The 18860-nt window shown below is 35.6% G+C and overlaps 1 protein-coding gene across 1 annotated transcript; it reads left to right on the top strand.

The window, feature by feature from the left end:
* Positions 1-3024: 3024 nt before the first annotated feature.
* On the top strand, positions 3025-3801 carry LOC110931341. Its single transcript, XM_022174738.1, has one exon. It carries the CDS (start codon positions 3025-3027, stop codon positions 3799-3801), a length of 777 nt encoding a protein of 258 aa, XP_022030430.1.
* Positions 3802-18860: the final 15059 nt, after the last annotated feature.

Here is an 18860-nt window from a genome sequence, read left to right as displayed (position 1 = left end):
AAACAGATTGTCCAGGAGAAATCCATAACAACTAAATTACAGGATAATTTGGATTATGTCCCATACCATAATTTATCAAATAAAACAGTTATTACAGACAAAGATATCTCAAGACAAATCATAGTTCCGACAACTCAAAATATAAATTGTTCGTTTTGTTTCTAGACTCCCCTACTTGATTCTTGAACAGCAAGCATGGCACAAGCATCCTAAACACCTGTCACATACGTTAAAATAGAGGTCAATACACATAGTGTAAAGGTGAGCATACAAGTTTAGTAGTATAATAGATAACGAAAATCGGTTTACGCATAACCAACATGTAACATGTTGAAAAGTGAAACTAGCAGGTTATCGACAATGAAATATGCACAGACATGACTGCGAGTTGTAGAATGCGCAACACATATCACCACTGTGATACGTGAAGTAAAACCCTTAACAACCCCTGTCCACGACAGGTGCTGAGTCCAAACTATAGTATATCGTTGCTAAGGTGTCAGGCAACAATCACTGTGTAAACATAACATACAAGCATTCATCGAATAACACGTATAACATGCAATAACGGTTAGCGTATAAAAGTGTTTGCGTTGTGTGTCGATTGTGATTTGAAATAGGTAATGTATGTAACACCCAAAAGTGCGTAAAGCAAAAAAGGTTCGAGTATACTCACAGATCGTGTCAAATGAATAACACAGTCTTGGATTGGATTGAAGGGAGCGCTGGAAAGTTAGCTAGATTATAGAATGATAACATAAGCAATGAACAGTGCGCGAAACGGTGTCGAGTGAACAAATGACGAAGGGTCATCTGATCGGATGACAATCTGGTCGGTTATCCGGTCGGATGCCCATTCTGTCGGATTGTCATTCGTTTGGGATGGATGTTTTTGTGTATGATGACTTTGAAGTTTTCGTTGTAGCATTTTAAAATGAGAGAAGTATCTCTACCTTTCAGGTCATCCGGTCGAGTGGTCGTCTGGTCGGATGGCCGTTCGCTCGGATGGCGATCCCTTCCAAGTGAGACATTTCACAAAAACAAGTTCACAATAGGATGGTCATTCGATCGGATGGTCGTCCGATCGGATGACTATTCGTTTGGATACTGACATTTATTGAAAGTTTGCAAAATGTTTAAGTATTGGGGGCCACAAGTCATCTGATTGGATTGTCGTTCGATCAGATAGCAATCCGATCGGACGGCAGTCCGTTCAGCGACCTGATCGTTTGAAACTTACAAAATTTTTATTAAGTCTGAAAAGTTTGCGGTTTGACCGAGACGGTATGGCAACGTGTTAAACAACGGAAACTCCACCAAGTCCAAGTCATCCGATCGGCTGGGAATCACCCCGTTCGATCAATTAACTGTTCTTGACGGTTGTTCATGTTCAACCCGCTAGGTGGGTTATCTCGTCGATAGGAATCAGTTCTCAGACCGACACTTCATTAGAGAGTGAGTGGAAGGCCTGAATGAGCTCCGATTCTATCGGTTTTGAGTACATGAGTGTAAAGGAGTTGAAAGAAGGTTAAACCGGTTTGAAAATGTTTAGATTTAGGTGAAATCAGTGTTTAAACATGTTGAAATCTCTTAGATCTGAGTTGTTCTTCGCGAAATGAGGCCACACTTTGAAGTTCATAAGAACTCTTGATGACATCATCCTAGAACACCCCAAATCAGCCACTTTCATGGTGAAAAGTTAAGATTTGATGGTGAAAATGATGAGAAAGTGTGTGCTGATTGAGAAAGTACAAGATTTGAGGTAGAAACTTACAAGAATCGCGAGGAATCGAGAGAAAATAGCCCAAAAGTGTGCTAGTCGGAGGAGGAGCTGTCACATCACTGTTCAAGTGATGTGACAGGTGCTATTTATTGGTGAAGGGGAGTTAAGGTGGTGCACAGAGACGAATCGGAAGGCAGTCCGGTCGGATGGCCATCCGATCGGATGGTCATCCGGACGGATGACCATTCGATCGAATGGTCATTCGATCGAAGGGCTCCAGCAAGTTGGTTTCCGACTTTTCATTTCGTGCGTTAAGCGTTGCGATGCGTTTAAGCGAGTGTCGATTAAACGATGCGATAGGTTTAAATAATAGTTACATAAATAACCTAACTAACTTACAATCAACACAAGTAACATTGCGTATCCAGTTTGCGATGAGATTGCATTACGATAGAGTTGCGATTGCGTTTTCGATTAATCACCATAAAACAAATATAAACATGCACAAGTAACACATAAATAGCACAGACACGTAAAACAATATTGAGAACCTGCGATTCAAGTTGCGATGAGATTAGCGATAGATAGATCAGCGATTAACATGCGATTAAACTGCGATTATTAACACTTACTCCACATAATACAACTAAAGTACACAAATTAAAGTAATCGATTACAAGTCAAGGAGTACAATCAATAATTAAGCAAGGAGTGACAGATCGCATTTAGCAATCTTTTCTTCCTTTGACTTGTACTTTGACTTCGAAGACGCGGGTTGTTACATGATGGCTGTCTTCCGAGCTCGTATTTTCGCTTCTTCCTCCTGGCCTTCTCCTTGAGGAATTCAAATCGGAAGCACCAAACAACAAGAACAATTCGAATGTTTGCAGATCCCTCTGTCTGTGAAGAATGTGTTGAAATAGGGGTGAAATTAGGGTTTTTTTTTGTGTTTGTGCGTGAAGACAAATAAAATACAAATCAGATGATAAAGAAACAGTTGTGTTTTTCTTTTGATAGTTTTCAATAAAACCACTTAATGGTTTTAAATAAAATAACATTTAAATATAATTATTACTTTTTTTCCAAGTAAAGCAATATATACAAAGATATTTTAATTAAATATCACCCAGTTTATACAATACGGAATTATACCAGAGTTTCTAATTTCCTACTCTATTATTAAAACGGTGTAAAGTATAGAACCTACATTTCTACCTATAGAGAACCTGAAGTTCTCCTATGATATATATTTTATATTGCGGCTCGATTTTAAATCTATGATTCTTTCATTTGAAGATAAAATGTCGAACTTATCAAAGCTTGAATTCACCGCACTTGACATCTCGGGTAACAACTACCTCCCATGGACTCTTGATGCTAAAATTCATTTGACGGCAAATAATTTAGGGGAGACAATTATTGATAGTAATCAAACTTCACCTCAAGATAAAGCGAAAGCTATGATATTCCTCCACCATCATCTTCACGAAGATCTAAAGCGGGAATATCTAACTGTTGAGGACCCTCTTGAATTATGGACAAACATCAAAGAACGTTTTGACCACCAGAAGTTGGTCTTACTCCCCAAAGCCCGCTATGAATGGCTTCATTTACGACTGCAGGATTTTAAGTCTGTCAGTGAATATTATTCTGCCTTGTTTTGTATTACCTCTGAGTTAAAATTATGTGGTGAAAAAATAACCGATGAAGACATGCTTGAAAAAACCTTCTCAACGTTCCATGCCTCAAACATGCTCCTGTCGCAGCAATACTGGGAACGTAAATTTACTAAATATTCTGAATTGATATCATGTCTTCTGGTCGTGGAGCAAAACAACAAGTTCCTACTACAAAACCATCAATCGAGACCCGCCGGTGCAAGCCCATTCCCTGAAGCGAATGTGGCCAATTATCAAAGCGGACGAGGTAGAGGTCGCGGCCCCAGCAGAGGTCATGGTCGTGGTCGAAGACGAGGATATACATGGCATCGAGAGTCCCAGAACACTAAAAATAGCGGTGGTGAATCGAGTCGACACAATACGGGGCGACCTTCGAAAGGGAAAAGTAGCGGGAACTAAAGCAACATTTGTTATAAATGTGGGATGTCAAATCATTGGTCCCGCACATGCCGCACCCCTAAACACCTCGTTGAGGCATATCAACGCATGATGAAAGAAAAAGGAAAGAATGCTGAAACTAATCTGATTGAGGATGCACCTTCAGCCACGATATCAGACGTTCATTTGGATGCACGTGATTTCATTGAAAATGTTCGTGATGTTTAAACATATTTAATGTACCTTTTATGTTTTACTTTTCACACTGTGACCTTTGTATTTGGTTTGGTTTGAAACTCTTGCAATGTTTCATTTTACTTCTTTGCATTAACTTTTATTTTTTTTAATTTATTTCCTGAAGAAATATGCATGCTAGCTCCAGTAGAGCTATTATTGGTGATGAATGTCTGGTAGATAGCGGTAGTACTAACACTATTCTCAAAGATATAAAATTTTTCTTTGAGTTGTCTCCGGCAGAGACACCGATTGGTACTATATCTGGTGTCAGTAACCTTATCGAAGGCTCTCGCAGAGCATACATAACATTATCTTCGGGTACCAAATTAACTATTGATAATGCATTATATTCTAGTAAACCCAGAAGAAATTTACATAGCTTTAAAGATATTCGAAAAAACGGTTACCACCTAAAAAAAATATCTGAAAATAATATTGAATATCTTCAAATTACTTCAAACAAAAATGGCAAAGAAACAATTGTTGAACAATTAGAAGCCTTATCCTCTGGATTATATTGTACTAATATCAATCCTATCGAATCATACATGGTGAGTAACCAAAAGCTGTTAGATAAAGACACATTCAATATATGACATGACCGTCTAGGTCACCCTGGTAGCATAATGATGAGACGAATAATCAAAAGTGCAACTAGGCACCCTCTCAAAAACTTAATAGTTTTGCTACCACAAGACTTATCAAGTGCAGCATGCTCTCTGGGCAAACTTATAACTCGGCCCTCACAAACTAAATTGATACATGAAACCCCATCATTTTTAGAAAGAATCCAAGGGGATATTTGTTGGCCTATTCATCCTTCGTGTGGACCATTATGCTATTTCTTGGTCTTAATAGATGTATCCTCAAGGTGGTCACATGTGAGCCTTTTAGCTACTCGAAATGTAGCATTTGCCCGACTTTTAGCTCAAATCATACAATTGAGAGCCAATTTCCTCGATAATCAAATTAAAAACATCCGGATGGATAATGCGAGAGAGTTCACATCTCAAGTTTTTAATGACTATTGTATGTCAATTGGGATAAATGTTGAACATTCTGTACCTCATGATCACACACAAAACGGTTTAGCTGAATCTCTGATTAAACGATTACAAATAATCGTTAGACCACTCTTAATGAGATGTAAATTACCATCTTCTGCATGGGGTCATGCTATTTTGCATGCCGCTACACTGATTAGATTGAGACCAACTGCTGATCACGAATACTCCCCATTGCAACTGGTCTCCGGACGAGAACCAAGTTTGTCCCACCTTAGAATTTTTGGTTGTGCGGTATATGTACCAATACCGCCACCACAACGTACTACAATGGGACCCCAAAGATGACTGGGTATCTATATTGGTTTTAACTCCCCGTCCATAATTAAATATTTAGAACCAATGACGGGAGACATGTTTACAGCTCGGTATGCTGACTGTCATTTTGATGAAACAATGTTCCCAGTCTTAGGGGGAGATAAGGACAAAGAAAGACTGGTAACATAAGAAATAGCGTGGAATGCATCATCACTATCAAATCTCGACCCCCGAAGTGGTCAATGTGAATATGAAGTCCAAAAGATCATACATTTGCAAAGAATAGCGAATGAATTACCAGATGCATTCACAGACACAAATAGAGTGACAAAGTCACATGTACCAGCATCAAATGCACCTGCTCGAATTGAAGTAATCCCAGAAGCGATTACCATACAACAAAAGCGTGGGAAACCAATCGGTTCCAAAGACAAAAATCTACGGAAACGAAAAGAGCAAAGTAACGCAGTTGGTGAAAACTCACAAAAGATTATAAGTGAAACCCCGGTAGAGGTAAATGTCCCAGAAGAGACAACTATGAATCCAGAGGAAAATGAAGTTTTAGAAGAAACACCGGTACCGAGTGAAAATGAGATCTCTATTAATTATGTACAAGATAGTACAATGTGGAACCGGAATAAAACACGTGTTGATGATATATTCGCATATGCTATAGCAACGGATGTAATCAATGAAAATGATACGTACCAAAAAATTTAGAAGAGTGCATGCATAGAAATGATTGGCCACGATGGCAATAAGCCATAAATGCTGAATTGAATTCGCTCGAAAAGCGACATGTTTTCGGACCTATAGTCCAAACGCCCATAGACGTCAAACCAGTAGGTTATAAATGGGTGTTTGCAATAAAGAGAAATGAAAAGAATGAGATTATACGATATAAGGCTCGACTTGTAGCACAAGGGTTTTCCCAAATCCTAGGAGTTAATTATGAGGAAACGTATTCCCCTGTAGTGGATGCGATAACCTTTAGGTTCCTAGTCGGCCTCACAATCTCTGAAGGACTTCATATGAGACTAATGGATGCCGTCACCGCATACTTATATGGGACACTTGAAAATGACATCTACATGAAAATCCCTAAAGGATTAAAATTGCCTGAAGCATTAAAATCAACACCTTGAGAAATGTGTTCTATAAAGCTCCAGAGATCTTTATATGGTCTCAAACAATCTGGTCGTATGTGGTACAATCGACTTATTGAATATCTCGAAAAAGAAGGATACAAGTCTGATATAATTAGTCCATGTGTTTTTATAAAAAAGATCACTCTCAAATTTCACTATAATAGCCTAGTCTATGTTGATGATATCAACATCATCGGATCTCCTGAAGAGATAGAGAAAGTTGCTTAGTTGTTAAAGAAGGAATTTGAAATGAAAGATCTTGGTATGACGAAATTATGTACCGGACTACAATTTGAGTATCTGTGCAATGGCACATTTGTCCATCAATCAAACTACATCCAGAAGATGTTAGTACGTTTCAATATGGACAAAGCACATCCGTTTAGCGTACCTACGGTTGTCCGACCGCTAGATCCACACAAGGATCCTTATCGCCCTCAAGAAGAAGGCGAAGAAGTACTTGGTCCAAAAGTACAGTACATAAGCGTGATCGGTGCTCTTATGTATCTCGCAAATAACACAAGACCTGACATTGCATTTGCAGTACATGTACTAGCGAGATACAATTCGAATCCAACACGTAGACACTGGAATGGTGTAAAACATATATTCTGGTATATTTGCGGGACACAAGACTTAGGTCTTTTCTATCAGAAAGATCAAAAGTCCCAGCTTGTTGGGTATGCGGATGCCGGATATCTATCAGAACCCCACAAAGCAAAATCTCAGACAGGTTATGTATTCACATACGGTGGCACAGCAATTTCTTGTAAGTCAACTAAGCAAACACTTACAGCAACATCATCAAATCATGCTGAATTGATAACACTATATGATGTTGGTCGAGAATGTGTGTGGTTGAGATCAATGATTAATCACATACAAGAAGTATGCGGATTAGAACAGATCAAGAAGGAGCCGACAATTATTTATGAAGACAATGTTGCTTGCATAGCTCAGATCAGAGAAGGTTACATCAAGGGTGATCGAACAAAGCAAATCTCACCAAAGTTCTTCTCAACATATGACTTGCAGAAAGAAGGGGAAATTGATGTTCGCCAGATCAAGTCAAGTGAAAATTTAGCTGACCTGTTCACAAAATCTTTACCAAGAAGCAGTTTCGAGCAACTATCACACAAGATCGGTCTCCGCAGATTGAAAGATGTTTGTTGAATTCAGGGGGAGAATTATACACACTGTACTCTTTTTCCCTTAACTAAATTTTGTCCCAATGGGTTTTCTTAGTAAGGTTTTTAATGAGGCAGTACAACTGATCCAGTAGTATCAGTTTATTTATTCAGGTCCTGAAGTACATATTTAACATCATCCTGAAGTATGTTGTTAAACTGTGTATAATTCTAAATGTCTGAGGGGGAGTGTTATAAACCAGACATTTTAGGCCCAACCCATTACTTATGGACTTTAGGGTTTATAGTTATGTTTATCTATATATCGTAATGTTGAATAGAATGAAGAATTCAATTCAGTTTATCTCTATTTCTCTTTGGTTTTTCTCACTTAAACCTTTTTGTGAGTGCTCAAAATTAATTCATACGTTAATTTACGCCATGATTAACAATACCTTGAATATTGTTTCAGTGAAAGTTCTTATATATATTAAGTTACATTAGTTTGAAAATGTGTTATCTTGCAACATACTCTACATGTCACTGTGGTTGATGAATGAGATATATAAAGCCATTTTTATAAAAAAAATGTATTCTTCAAGGAGTAAAAGCCTTAATAATATGTATCAACTACGACAAGTACTTGGGTATAATTTGTTGATAGGTTTGTATGAGATATTTAAAAAAAAAAAACATGGTGGAACCAGTAATAAAATCGACAAGTACTTGGGTATAATTTGTTGATAGGTTTGTATGAGATATTTAAAAAAAAAAAAAAAAAGCATGGTGGAACCAGTAATAAAATTCATGCGTGTTTTATGTGTGACCTCTTTTGTTTTGCATTAATGTTAGCTCAATAACAGAAAGTGTTGATATGAATTCAAAACTGAATTTACACCGTACAATATTGGGTTATTGGATTTTATCACCCTTAACTATTGATCATTGGCTGCTGCCACCCCTAACTATCACTTTGACACCCGTCACCCCCCACTTAACACTAAGTGTGAAAATTCGCATATGAATTATACTAGAGGCTATGGAGGCTGGCTGAGGCCTGGTTAGGACCGGCGCCGGTCCCCCACACTGGCCCTCTGGGCTCGGCTCGGCAACATCAGCTCCCCACAGACGGATGAGACGGGCCTACTTTTCAAAAATTGAGCCGTTGTAACGGCTAGTTGTTAAATAAAAAAAAATCCACTTTTCTATAAAACACACCCATTTTCACCAATTTTTCCCCACTTTCAACTCAAAAAACTTTCATTTTTATACCATTTTCTCCCCACTTTTATAAAAAAAAAATTATCTTTTCATCCACAATGCCATCTAATTCTTGGTGGTCCTCGTCTTCGGACGAGGAAGAGGAGATGTTTTACGCAAACGCTGTGCTAAGGGCGGCGCAGATTCTTATAGAGGAGGAAGAGGAAGACGTCTCGTCTGAAAACGTTATTACCAGACGAATACAAATTAACAGAGACCGCCAAGGTTTATCATTAATAAATTTTATTATCCTTATTCCTTTGTATGTACGCTTGCATTTTGCTCCATAACATGATTATTGAAGACGAAGGTCGGACGATTTGTGAGTATGATGAGAATACATCTATCGGGAATACTGTCCCGGTAGATCTGCCACAATAGGATTTAAACTCGTTCTCGCTAACCAACGACTTCACGCATGCAAACCTTCAACAGGATTTGGTAGAACATATATGGAACAACGTAAACGTCGAGGACGGTGACGAAGACGAAGACGAAGACAAGTAGTGTGATTTTCATAAATTTTTAAATCTAGTCTTTTTTATAAATTTTAGGTAGTGTAATTTTTTTAGGTTATGTAATTTTTATTTATGTTATGTAATGGATTTTATTATCTTCTTTTATGTCTTATTTTTATTTAAATTTTTGAATAGTTTTTATAAAGTTAAACAAATAAAAAAGTTAAACATTTAAAAAGTTAAACAATAAAAGTTAAACAAATTAAATAATTTAAACAATAAAAAATTATATGAGGTATGCTCATCCTCCACCCCTCTCAAAATGCAAGGAGGCCCATCCTCCATAGGATGGTGATGTGACGTCTATGTGACGGCCCATCCTCATGGGGATGAGCCTCTCCATACCCTCTAGTCTTACCGTTAAGTCTACAAGTGTAAGTTAAAAACCATTTATAATAGCTAATAAAAAAAAGAGTTAAATGTCATTTTAGTCCCTGTTGTTTTGAGCCATTTTAACAGTTTAGTTTAAAGGTTTCATTTGTGTATGTGGGTCCAAAAAGGTTTCACTGTTGCCATTTTAGTCCACTAGGTTAACTTCATCCATTTTTTCTGTTAACGAGAAGGGCAATTCGATCATTTTAAATGTAATTCTGTTAACTAGAAGGGCAATTCGGCCATATAAAATGATCGAATTGTCTTTCTCCTTAACAGAAATAATGGATGAAGTTAACCCAGTGGACTAAAATGGCAATGTGAAACCTTTTTGGACCTACATATGAAAAAAGAAATCTTTAGACTAAACTGGTAAAATGACCCAAACCACAGAGACTAAAATCACATTTAACTCTAGAAAAAAAAATTAATAACAATAGCATAACAATGTTTATCTTTATGGTGTAAGTTGTATAATTTAGTTATTTATTGTGTTTGTGATATTTTAGCTATAAATATAACATATTTTTATCGAGTTGATCTTTTGGTCAGTTTTAATGGTTATGCATGTACCAAAGAAAAAAATGTGGATAACTTTACTAAAATACAATAATACATATCTAATGTTAAAAACTTATTTTATTAGAGTACTCAATTACAAATAAAAGGATCTAGATGGCTTCCATTTTGCTGTATTGTTTAATGGTTCTCTACTCTAATGAACATTCCCATGTACTCATATGATGATTTTGCAATGCGCCAATGTGGCAACAACAAATAGATCTTGATCGACAACCTGTTTGTTTAGTTGCATGTTGCTCTTGAACAATCATAGGGAAAGAAAATGGGGGTGGTCGGCAACATGCGTTTTTAGACGAACGTAGAGAATTAGAGATAATGTAACATTGTAAATAAAACATGTCGTCTTTAGATAAAATAAAATCATTAGGAGACGCCATGTGTCTAAAGCAAAAATATACAGCTCTAACACGAATCAAAGGTGGAGCAAAACACACTCTATAATCAATAGGTAAAGATATACCACAAATGCACCAATATGTGGGAGTAGAGAGTAAATTGAGCACATCTTTATATGGTGAGAATCCCACTATTAACTTTTTTTAACTTAACAAACTCTCCTTTTTAACATAGCCTTTCATTATATATATTTTCTTAAAGCCTCCAACCCAAACGGGCAAAAAGCCTTTCATATAATACACACATATTAGTTTTAGTCGTGGTCCGCCTTTGGCAAAGGAAGGTGGGAGATTGTCGATGGCCTACTTTCGCTGGGGCCAAAACTTTTAAACTTTTTTGATATATTTTTTTAAACAAAAGCATATTTATATATACTCTAATTTGTAACATAAATAGGCAAAAGATGGTTGTAACTTATGCTTAATGTGTTTTTGTTGCTTGTCTTTGTTGTACTCTTTGCTTAAGGGGTATGATTTTGTTTTTTCTCACCTTGGAGAGTCTTCTTGGCATCCTCATTCTCACTTTTTCTTCAAAAAGAGACATTTGATAACGCACCACCGCTACACCTCCGCTCCGCCGGTTCACCTCCAGGCGGCGTCACCCTCCACGCCGCCGGTCCTTACCCTGCTACCGTCACTCGAAACCCTACGTTTCTGGCCGCCGAAACATAGGAATTTGAGAAAGAGAAACATAGAGAGAGAGAGAGAGAGAGAGAGAGAGAGCAAATAGTGTAGAAAGACAACGTGGTGTTCGAAGGACCTAGCCGCCGCCTCCGGCGAGAGGGCGGCTAGGGTTCCGACTTCCGACGAGTCTGAACTCGCTTGCATGCTCCAATTACACACAAATCGCCAGTTTTTTCTGATCTCTAGGTAAATATCGTCGTTTCATCTTCTTTGTTTATATATGAAAGGTAGAACACATGACGTATGAGCTGATCTCTGTATATGTATTTGTTTAGTGTTCTTATTTTTTCTATTTTTTTTACAAGAATCAGAGATTTTTTTGTTGATAAAATAAGGGGTTTTTACAAGAGAGTTTATAAGTATTAGGTTGGTGGCTTTTCTTTGGGTATGCTGCTGTGATGGAATTAATTATCGTGAATTATTTTTGTGAAGAAAGACAGGCACAAGGCTGATCATAGAACAAAACAAATGTTTTTTTAAATTAGCTAATTAGTTATTAATAATTTGTTTAGGATTGGAAAGTGTGATGATTTGGGGTCTAAACTAGAGCTTTATGAAGCTTAAGTAGCGAGTTACAATGTTGTGTGATGTTTTTAAACTTGACCGGGTATGATAGTATTGAAACAGGTGGCATTCTCACTTATTTACTTATAAATGAGTTGATTTGGGCAAATTATATATTCTGACATAGAAGAACAAGAAGAAATTGGACGTTTGAGGTGCGATTCTCTGTCAGTTTTCAGCACTGAAGGATATGCTTGATCAGGTTCGCAATCCAAGATTTATATTCGTATATTTTTATCTGTTTTGGAATCCATTTTATTAGGTTTTTGATCCGTCTAGGTGAACGAAGAAATATATGCGAATTTCCAAATTACTAGAGACATGGAATTAGAAATTGTTGAGTGTTCCGAATTTGAGAGAACTTTAGTTGTTAGTGAGCCCGAGTTGATGAAGACGATGTACATGCATCAGTTTGAATTAAAAGGACTCATGGCAATGAATGGTAACAAGATATTTTCCAAATTTTTATGTTTTGTTCCTTGTAATTCATTCAGATTTACATTTGTGACTTTGAGGTGTTATGAATAGTAACTGTTGCAAGTCTATGATCTATTTTTAATTTACATTAAACACAAGCAATTAACAAAATGTAACTAAGGAACTAAGCAAAATATTAGATGATATATTTATGTTTGAAGATTTATGTTATTGTTATATGTCTACTTAATACTTGCACATTTTGGCAATGATAGTATATATTCTAAGTTCTCATGATTTGTTAATCGGTCTGATGTGTATCACGATTTCGTAGTGGGCGGGTGGTGTCTGTGTGTTGTTTTGCACGAAATGCTTTATGGTATGACAACGTTCTACGAGCTCACAGGAGAATAGCCGCGTTGCATGGTTTGATCCGTAAATTGCTCCACTGTTGTAGGTATTTTTTTTGTCCAAATCTTTTGTAGGTTTTGGAATAGATTTATTCAACATTGTTGCAAACACTGATCATCTTCCTTTAGGATGCCACCAAATATCCAACAGGTTCCATCCTAATTCTCTATGTTTTTCAATTCATCACACGAAATCCCCCTTATTTAACTCTATCTACTTATTATTTGATATTTCTTTCAACTTCTTTGCATTGAATTTCCTGTGCATTTGATCGAGGCAGCTTCAAGTCCGTAAAGAGTGTACGAGGTATATATAATTACTTTTTTATGTGTATATGCCCTAATTTTTAGGATATTTGTCTACTAATTAATTTGCAACCTAGAAGGATTAAGAGATTTGGGTTTTTAGGTATGTTTTATTCACGTTTGACAAAATGGGCCCACGTGGGAAGCACGAGGACAGTGGTGAATGGAAGTTTAAGAGCTTGGCAGACGGGTCAACTAGACCACAGTTGATAATCTTTATTTTCCTTTCAATTTAAAGGTATATTTATTGTTGTTTTGTTAATCTTTCAACTGGCATGAGAGAGAATTCCAAGTTGCAACTTTACCATATAAGCCAGATTTCAAAGTGGTGCCAAAGAGTCATTCATATGAGCATTTGAACGCATTTTATGAACAGTTTACGTGTCTTGATGTCGGCTGACTAGAAATATAAATCCAGCCCCCGCCGCATCGCGGTGGGTTGCGCTTCTAGTATATATCTAAAACCCAATAATACTTACATCCAAATATGATTTTTTAGATTCATTAACCTATTTAAATTTGGCTCATTTAAACCTATTTTTCATTTAACCTAATCAAACCTTATGTAAACCATTGGAAACTAAAATTCTAAACCCAATTTTGTTAACAAAAATCCTTTTTTGGCAGTGACTACAATGGTGAAAGGCTAATTAACTTATTAGTCATCTCAATTATTATCGTATTATAAAATCAGACACATTCTAACTTTTAGGATTTACAAATCTCGATTAAGAAAACACACAAAAAGACAATCTAGCAACCTCAAGCAATTAAGGCAAGTAAAAACACAGATAAAGTGTATTCAAGTCAACAACCATGAATGCAAACCCAATATAAGCATGTGTCTAGCGAAGCTTAGGAAACCATCATCGCTTCGACGACCATGTAAAGGCCACAATCGGAAGATAGAGAAGGAAAAAAAACTTCAAGCGACAACCAACGACGTACAGATAGTCGGAAGAAAGATCATCGCCGACAAAAATAATCGCCGGAGAAGATAACATCAAAGAGAGAGAGAGAGAGAGAGAGTAGGGGGTAGAAAGAGAGAGGGAGAGAAAGAGAGGGAAACTTTAAAAGTGAAAAGAAATGTGTTTGATATTTAAGACAAACACGTTAAAGTCAAACGGATAGAGGGACCCCAAGTGACATATCCATCAAATATCAAGGTTTAATGTAAAGATAAAAGATCAAATACAAATAAAATTAACATACAAAATAGACGAACTGAAGGTTTTGCTGGAAAAACGTGGTGGCATTTTCGTAATTATCAGTAATTATCAAAATTACTCTACAAATGATCCTGTAGATTAATTTTGATCTTCGTAGAGTAGTTTGTAAAATGTTCTTGTAGAGTAATTTTGATCTTGTAGGGTAATTATCAAAATTACTCTACAAGTGTATCAAAATTACTCTGCATCAAAATTACTTTACAAGTGAATCAAAATTACTCTGCAACTTTATTAAACAACATACAATTCAAAATTACTCTACAAATGATCTTGTAGAGTAAATTTTGATCTTGTAGAGTAATTTTGTAAAATTTTTTTAGCATTTAGTTATAGGGTTTAGCTTTATGGTTTAGTTTTTAGCATTTAGTTTGTGTGTGTGTGTGAGGGGGGGGGGGGGGGTTAGGTTTTTTGGGGTTTTTTTTTATGAGGTATAGTTTTTTGATCAAAATTACTCTACAAGAACATTTTACAAAATTACTCTACAAGATCAAAATTACTCTACAGTATCATCTGTAGAGTAATTTTGATAATTACCATACAAACAGATAATTACAAAAATGTCACCGCGTGTTTTTGTTCTTTTCATGCTATTCGTACGTTTAGTACATTAAAGTTATTTGTACAGGAACTTTACACTTAATGTAAAATACAACTGAGGGACTAAACATGTCAAAAAGAAAGTTGAAGAGTCAAAACCGGGAGCAACATTTCCTACCAACTTTGGCTTTTAGTATAAAGAATAATGTGTTTTTTTAACCATCAGTGTGTGAGTATATATGTATAAATTTTATGAAAAAAATGATGGATATAAATTAAAAATCTTTTGGGATCATGCTTAATGTGTATATTTGAACAAAACTGAAACTAAAACAATTTCCAAACACACACATATGAACACTTCTTTATGGACCATGATTGATTGTGATAGATAAACACCAACATTCTGAATGTCTTGATTGCCATACCAAGGTAAACCTGATACTAAATTGTGTTCTCTTCTATATTAATACTACCAAAAAGATACATAGCAGACAAAATAACCTTTTGAGCATGCTAGTCTATTAATGTTTTTTTTTCTTCAAATGTTTATATCGCGTACAGAATAATTAGTAGGGAAAATCAGGAGTGGACTGCGGACCCATTGTATAACCATGGGTCAATAACCCTTCAGAAAAAGAATATTTTAGTGTTTTTTATATGCTAAAATCCCGATCACCCCCTATAAAATTTTGATTAAGCCCTGATCACCTCATGAAAAAAATTATAGGCCCGTCACTAGCGAAATTAAATGGCCACTTTCATTGAAATTATAAAATAGATAAAGATGCTTTGTTTATCTATATAGGAAACTAGCTTATAACCCCGTGTATTACACGGGTTAAATGACGAAAAATGTAAATTATAAAGTTGTATATAATCCTTATTAATGAAATGACTTATTTAGATAAAATAGTAAAATAAAAGAATAGTTATATTTCGCTATTCAAAATAATTTTCTAAGTTTTCACTTCTCTGTTGAGATACTACAATCCATTTTATTATGTCTTAAAAAGAAGTAACACTAAATTAGGAAGTTGGACCATTTTTTAAGATGAAAACATATTGATAGTAACATAAATGTAAAATTGGAAAAAAATATTGAACACGTGTATTACACGGCTTAAGTAAATATAATGTTATGTACTTAATGGGAAAAAAATATGTCTTTTAAAAACCATTTAGTGTTCGCTTTAAAGATAATTTGGTACTTTATTTAGATAATCCGCTTGTGATTTTAGTCTTCTAAATTATATACTATAAGTACTTGTACATGTGATTTGATACTTTATTAGTAATTATTGTTTATATCCAAATAATATATTTTATCTTAACAAATATATATGGTTAGGGTAAAATGAAAATTTTGACAAGTTGTGAGAACTTAGAGAACTTGGCCTTACAAAAGGTTTTTTGAATTTTTTACAGGGGGTGTGAATGAGCGATTAGAGACTCATGACGTTAAATTTTTTGATTTTGGATTCAAGTGGTTAAAACTACTAAAACATAGGGACTCAAAAAGTAATTTACTATTAATTAAATTTGAAATTATACGTTTGATCTCTAACTATATTAAATAATATTATACTTATTATATTATTTGATACATTTATATTTGTTATAGATAATTATTAATTAAATTTGAATTTATACGTTTATCTCTAACTATATTAATTAATATTATATTATATTTTGTGTATAAAAATTAATATGTAATACTATTATTAAAATGGGGGAGGCAACAAAGAGTGACACGTGTACAAAAAGATTTTTGTTTATTAGTATAGGAAGATTCGTAGTACAGTATCGTAAACGAAGATAAATATAAAATATACTACTTATATATGAACTAAAGTTGATTCAAACTGGAGTCTTCAACAATGTTCTTGGCTGCAACATCTTCAACTGTAAGACTTGAACAAACTAAGATGTTAGTGGTGGTTGAGGATTTTGTGTTAAACAACATGAGTCTTTTAAAAGAATTTCGCACATCTTTTTCGACAAATGTGTATGTTTTCAAGGATACAACAATCGGAACTATATGTTTATTACTAGATATGGCTCTTCTACCTAAGGTAACACCCAACCTTATGGTGGTGTTTTTTTAAACCATGTTAGAGAGTACCCCTCTTTTAATTTGCTGCAAGGTTTCTAGTGTTGTGGTTTTCTATGCACTTTGAAAAATGAACAAAAAAGTCCATTTATATATTCACACAAGTTCAATTTGTAATAAACACAATTAAAGTGCTCATGGCCCACGGAGGCGAATTAGCGTGCTTTACAGTGCTTGGGTTCCTCTTTTGCTTCTATCTATGGAATCTGCTCTCGTCATTATTTTATGCGACACCTGGTGATGATGAGAGAAGACAGAGATCGCTAGTTCGATTCTTGAACTGAGCGAGTTTTACCTCACCGCACTATCGTGCCTCCGGGCGAGTGTTCACAGTCTTCGGGCCTAGATAAGGGTTTTCCCGGTTCAGAGGCGAGTATATCCCGATGTGATACATTACAATTTATGTACTTCAACAATATTTAGAATTTGAAAAACTTACCGCCACTTTTCCCCGAGTTTGGAGAAACATATTGCTCCACAGTTGTTACAAAATTACATATCAATCGATATAAAAATAAAATTTCAATAAATATACAATACTCTTCTAATAATCTTTTCCATAGTTGTTACAAAACGTGTTGCTCCACAGTTATTACGAAATCACAAATCTTTTCTACCTTCCTTCCACTTCCTTTCTTTTCTTTCTTTAAAAAAGACTCGGGAACACGGCTTAATCGATAAAGAATGAAATGACACTAGTAAACCCGGGACACAAAACCCAAGGGCCAAGGTTAAAACTAACCCAAAAAAGAACAAAGTACAACAAAATGGGCCTAAGACTCGATTTAAACCTAATGTCTAATCTAAAGCCCAAAGGCCAACATAGGCCCAAGTATAAAACCAACACAAAACATGATTCTGAGCGCACCAAAGAAACCATCTATAATACACAAGAGCTACACCATCTATAATCAAGGTTGGAGAACCTGCTGCTAGTCGCTAGTCGGCCGATGAGGTGGGGACTAGTGATTACTCGGGATTAATCGGATAGGGTTTTTTATATGTAATTTTTCGTTTTATATATACATATACACATTTTTTAGGTAAATATTTTATGTAGCTAGGTTTTACCTCTTACTCAACTCAATTTTTTTTAAGTATACAAGATTAATTGTCGGATTTCACATGGATTAGTTGGAAACTGGCCGAAATTTAGAGGTTTTGGCCGGAATATACAGGTTTTTTTGCGGAATCTGGCCGGAATCGCCTATTTTTGGTTGGCCGACTAGGTCCAACTAGGCCCGACTAGCGATTAATTGACTGATTAATGAAAAATTACTCAGTTACTGGCCGACTAGCGATTAATCGCCAACTAGTCACGATTTTTACAACACTGTCTATAATATACATAATCATAGTTTCTTACGTTGTAGTTTCTATCAGGAAATGTACTCAAAAGATTTGTGAAAGATGATAATCTGAACTCTTATGCAGCAAAGTATCCATACTTCACAATAACAAACGTCAAAACTCGTATATGACATGCTCTAATAGTACCCAACAAATCCAAACAAATTTATCATGATGCCTGAATAAATGAGATGACAAAAACAGATACAAAGAAAAAACTGTTCTTTTCCACTAACATTGCGGAGCTTCGTTGTTTGTCATATTCAGTGACAAAATGGCTTCAATCTCTATTGATGTGTAACATATTGGGACTTCTTTGTCTTAGACTATATGAGAGAAATCTTATTGTAATTAATTAATTCTTGATGAGTTGTTATCTGAAGAAGCAGTTTGAATATCAATATAGTGTAAGTAAGTCGAGCTGAGCTCATCTAGGCTCGAGCTTGTTTAACTTATGAGAGCTCGAGATAGGTTTGAGCTTTGTTACTAAAGCTCGTGGCTAGTTTTTC

Source organism: Helianthus annuus, chromosome 3 (assembly GCF_002127325.2).
Source record: "Helianthus annuus cultivar XRQ/B chromosome 3, HanXRQr2.0-SUNRISE, whole genome shotgun sequence".
In the NCBI taxonomy this organism is placed as follows: Eukaryota; Viridiplantae; Streptophyta; class Magnoliopsida; order Asterales; family Asteraceae; genus Helianthus; species Helianthus annuus.
This window is presented reverse-complemented; position numbering and strand designations above follow the sequence as displayed.

What these genes read in the sequence shown, in the direction of transcription:
- LOC110931341 (XM_022174738.1), top strand. Translation starts at nt 3,025, where the DNA reads ATGTCGAACTTATCAAAGCTTGAATTCACCGCACTTGACATCTCGGGT.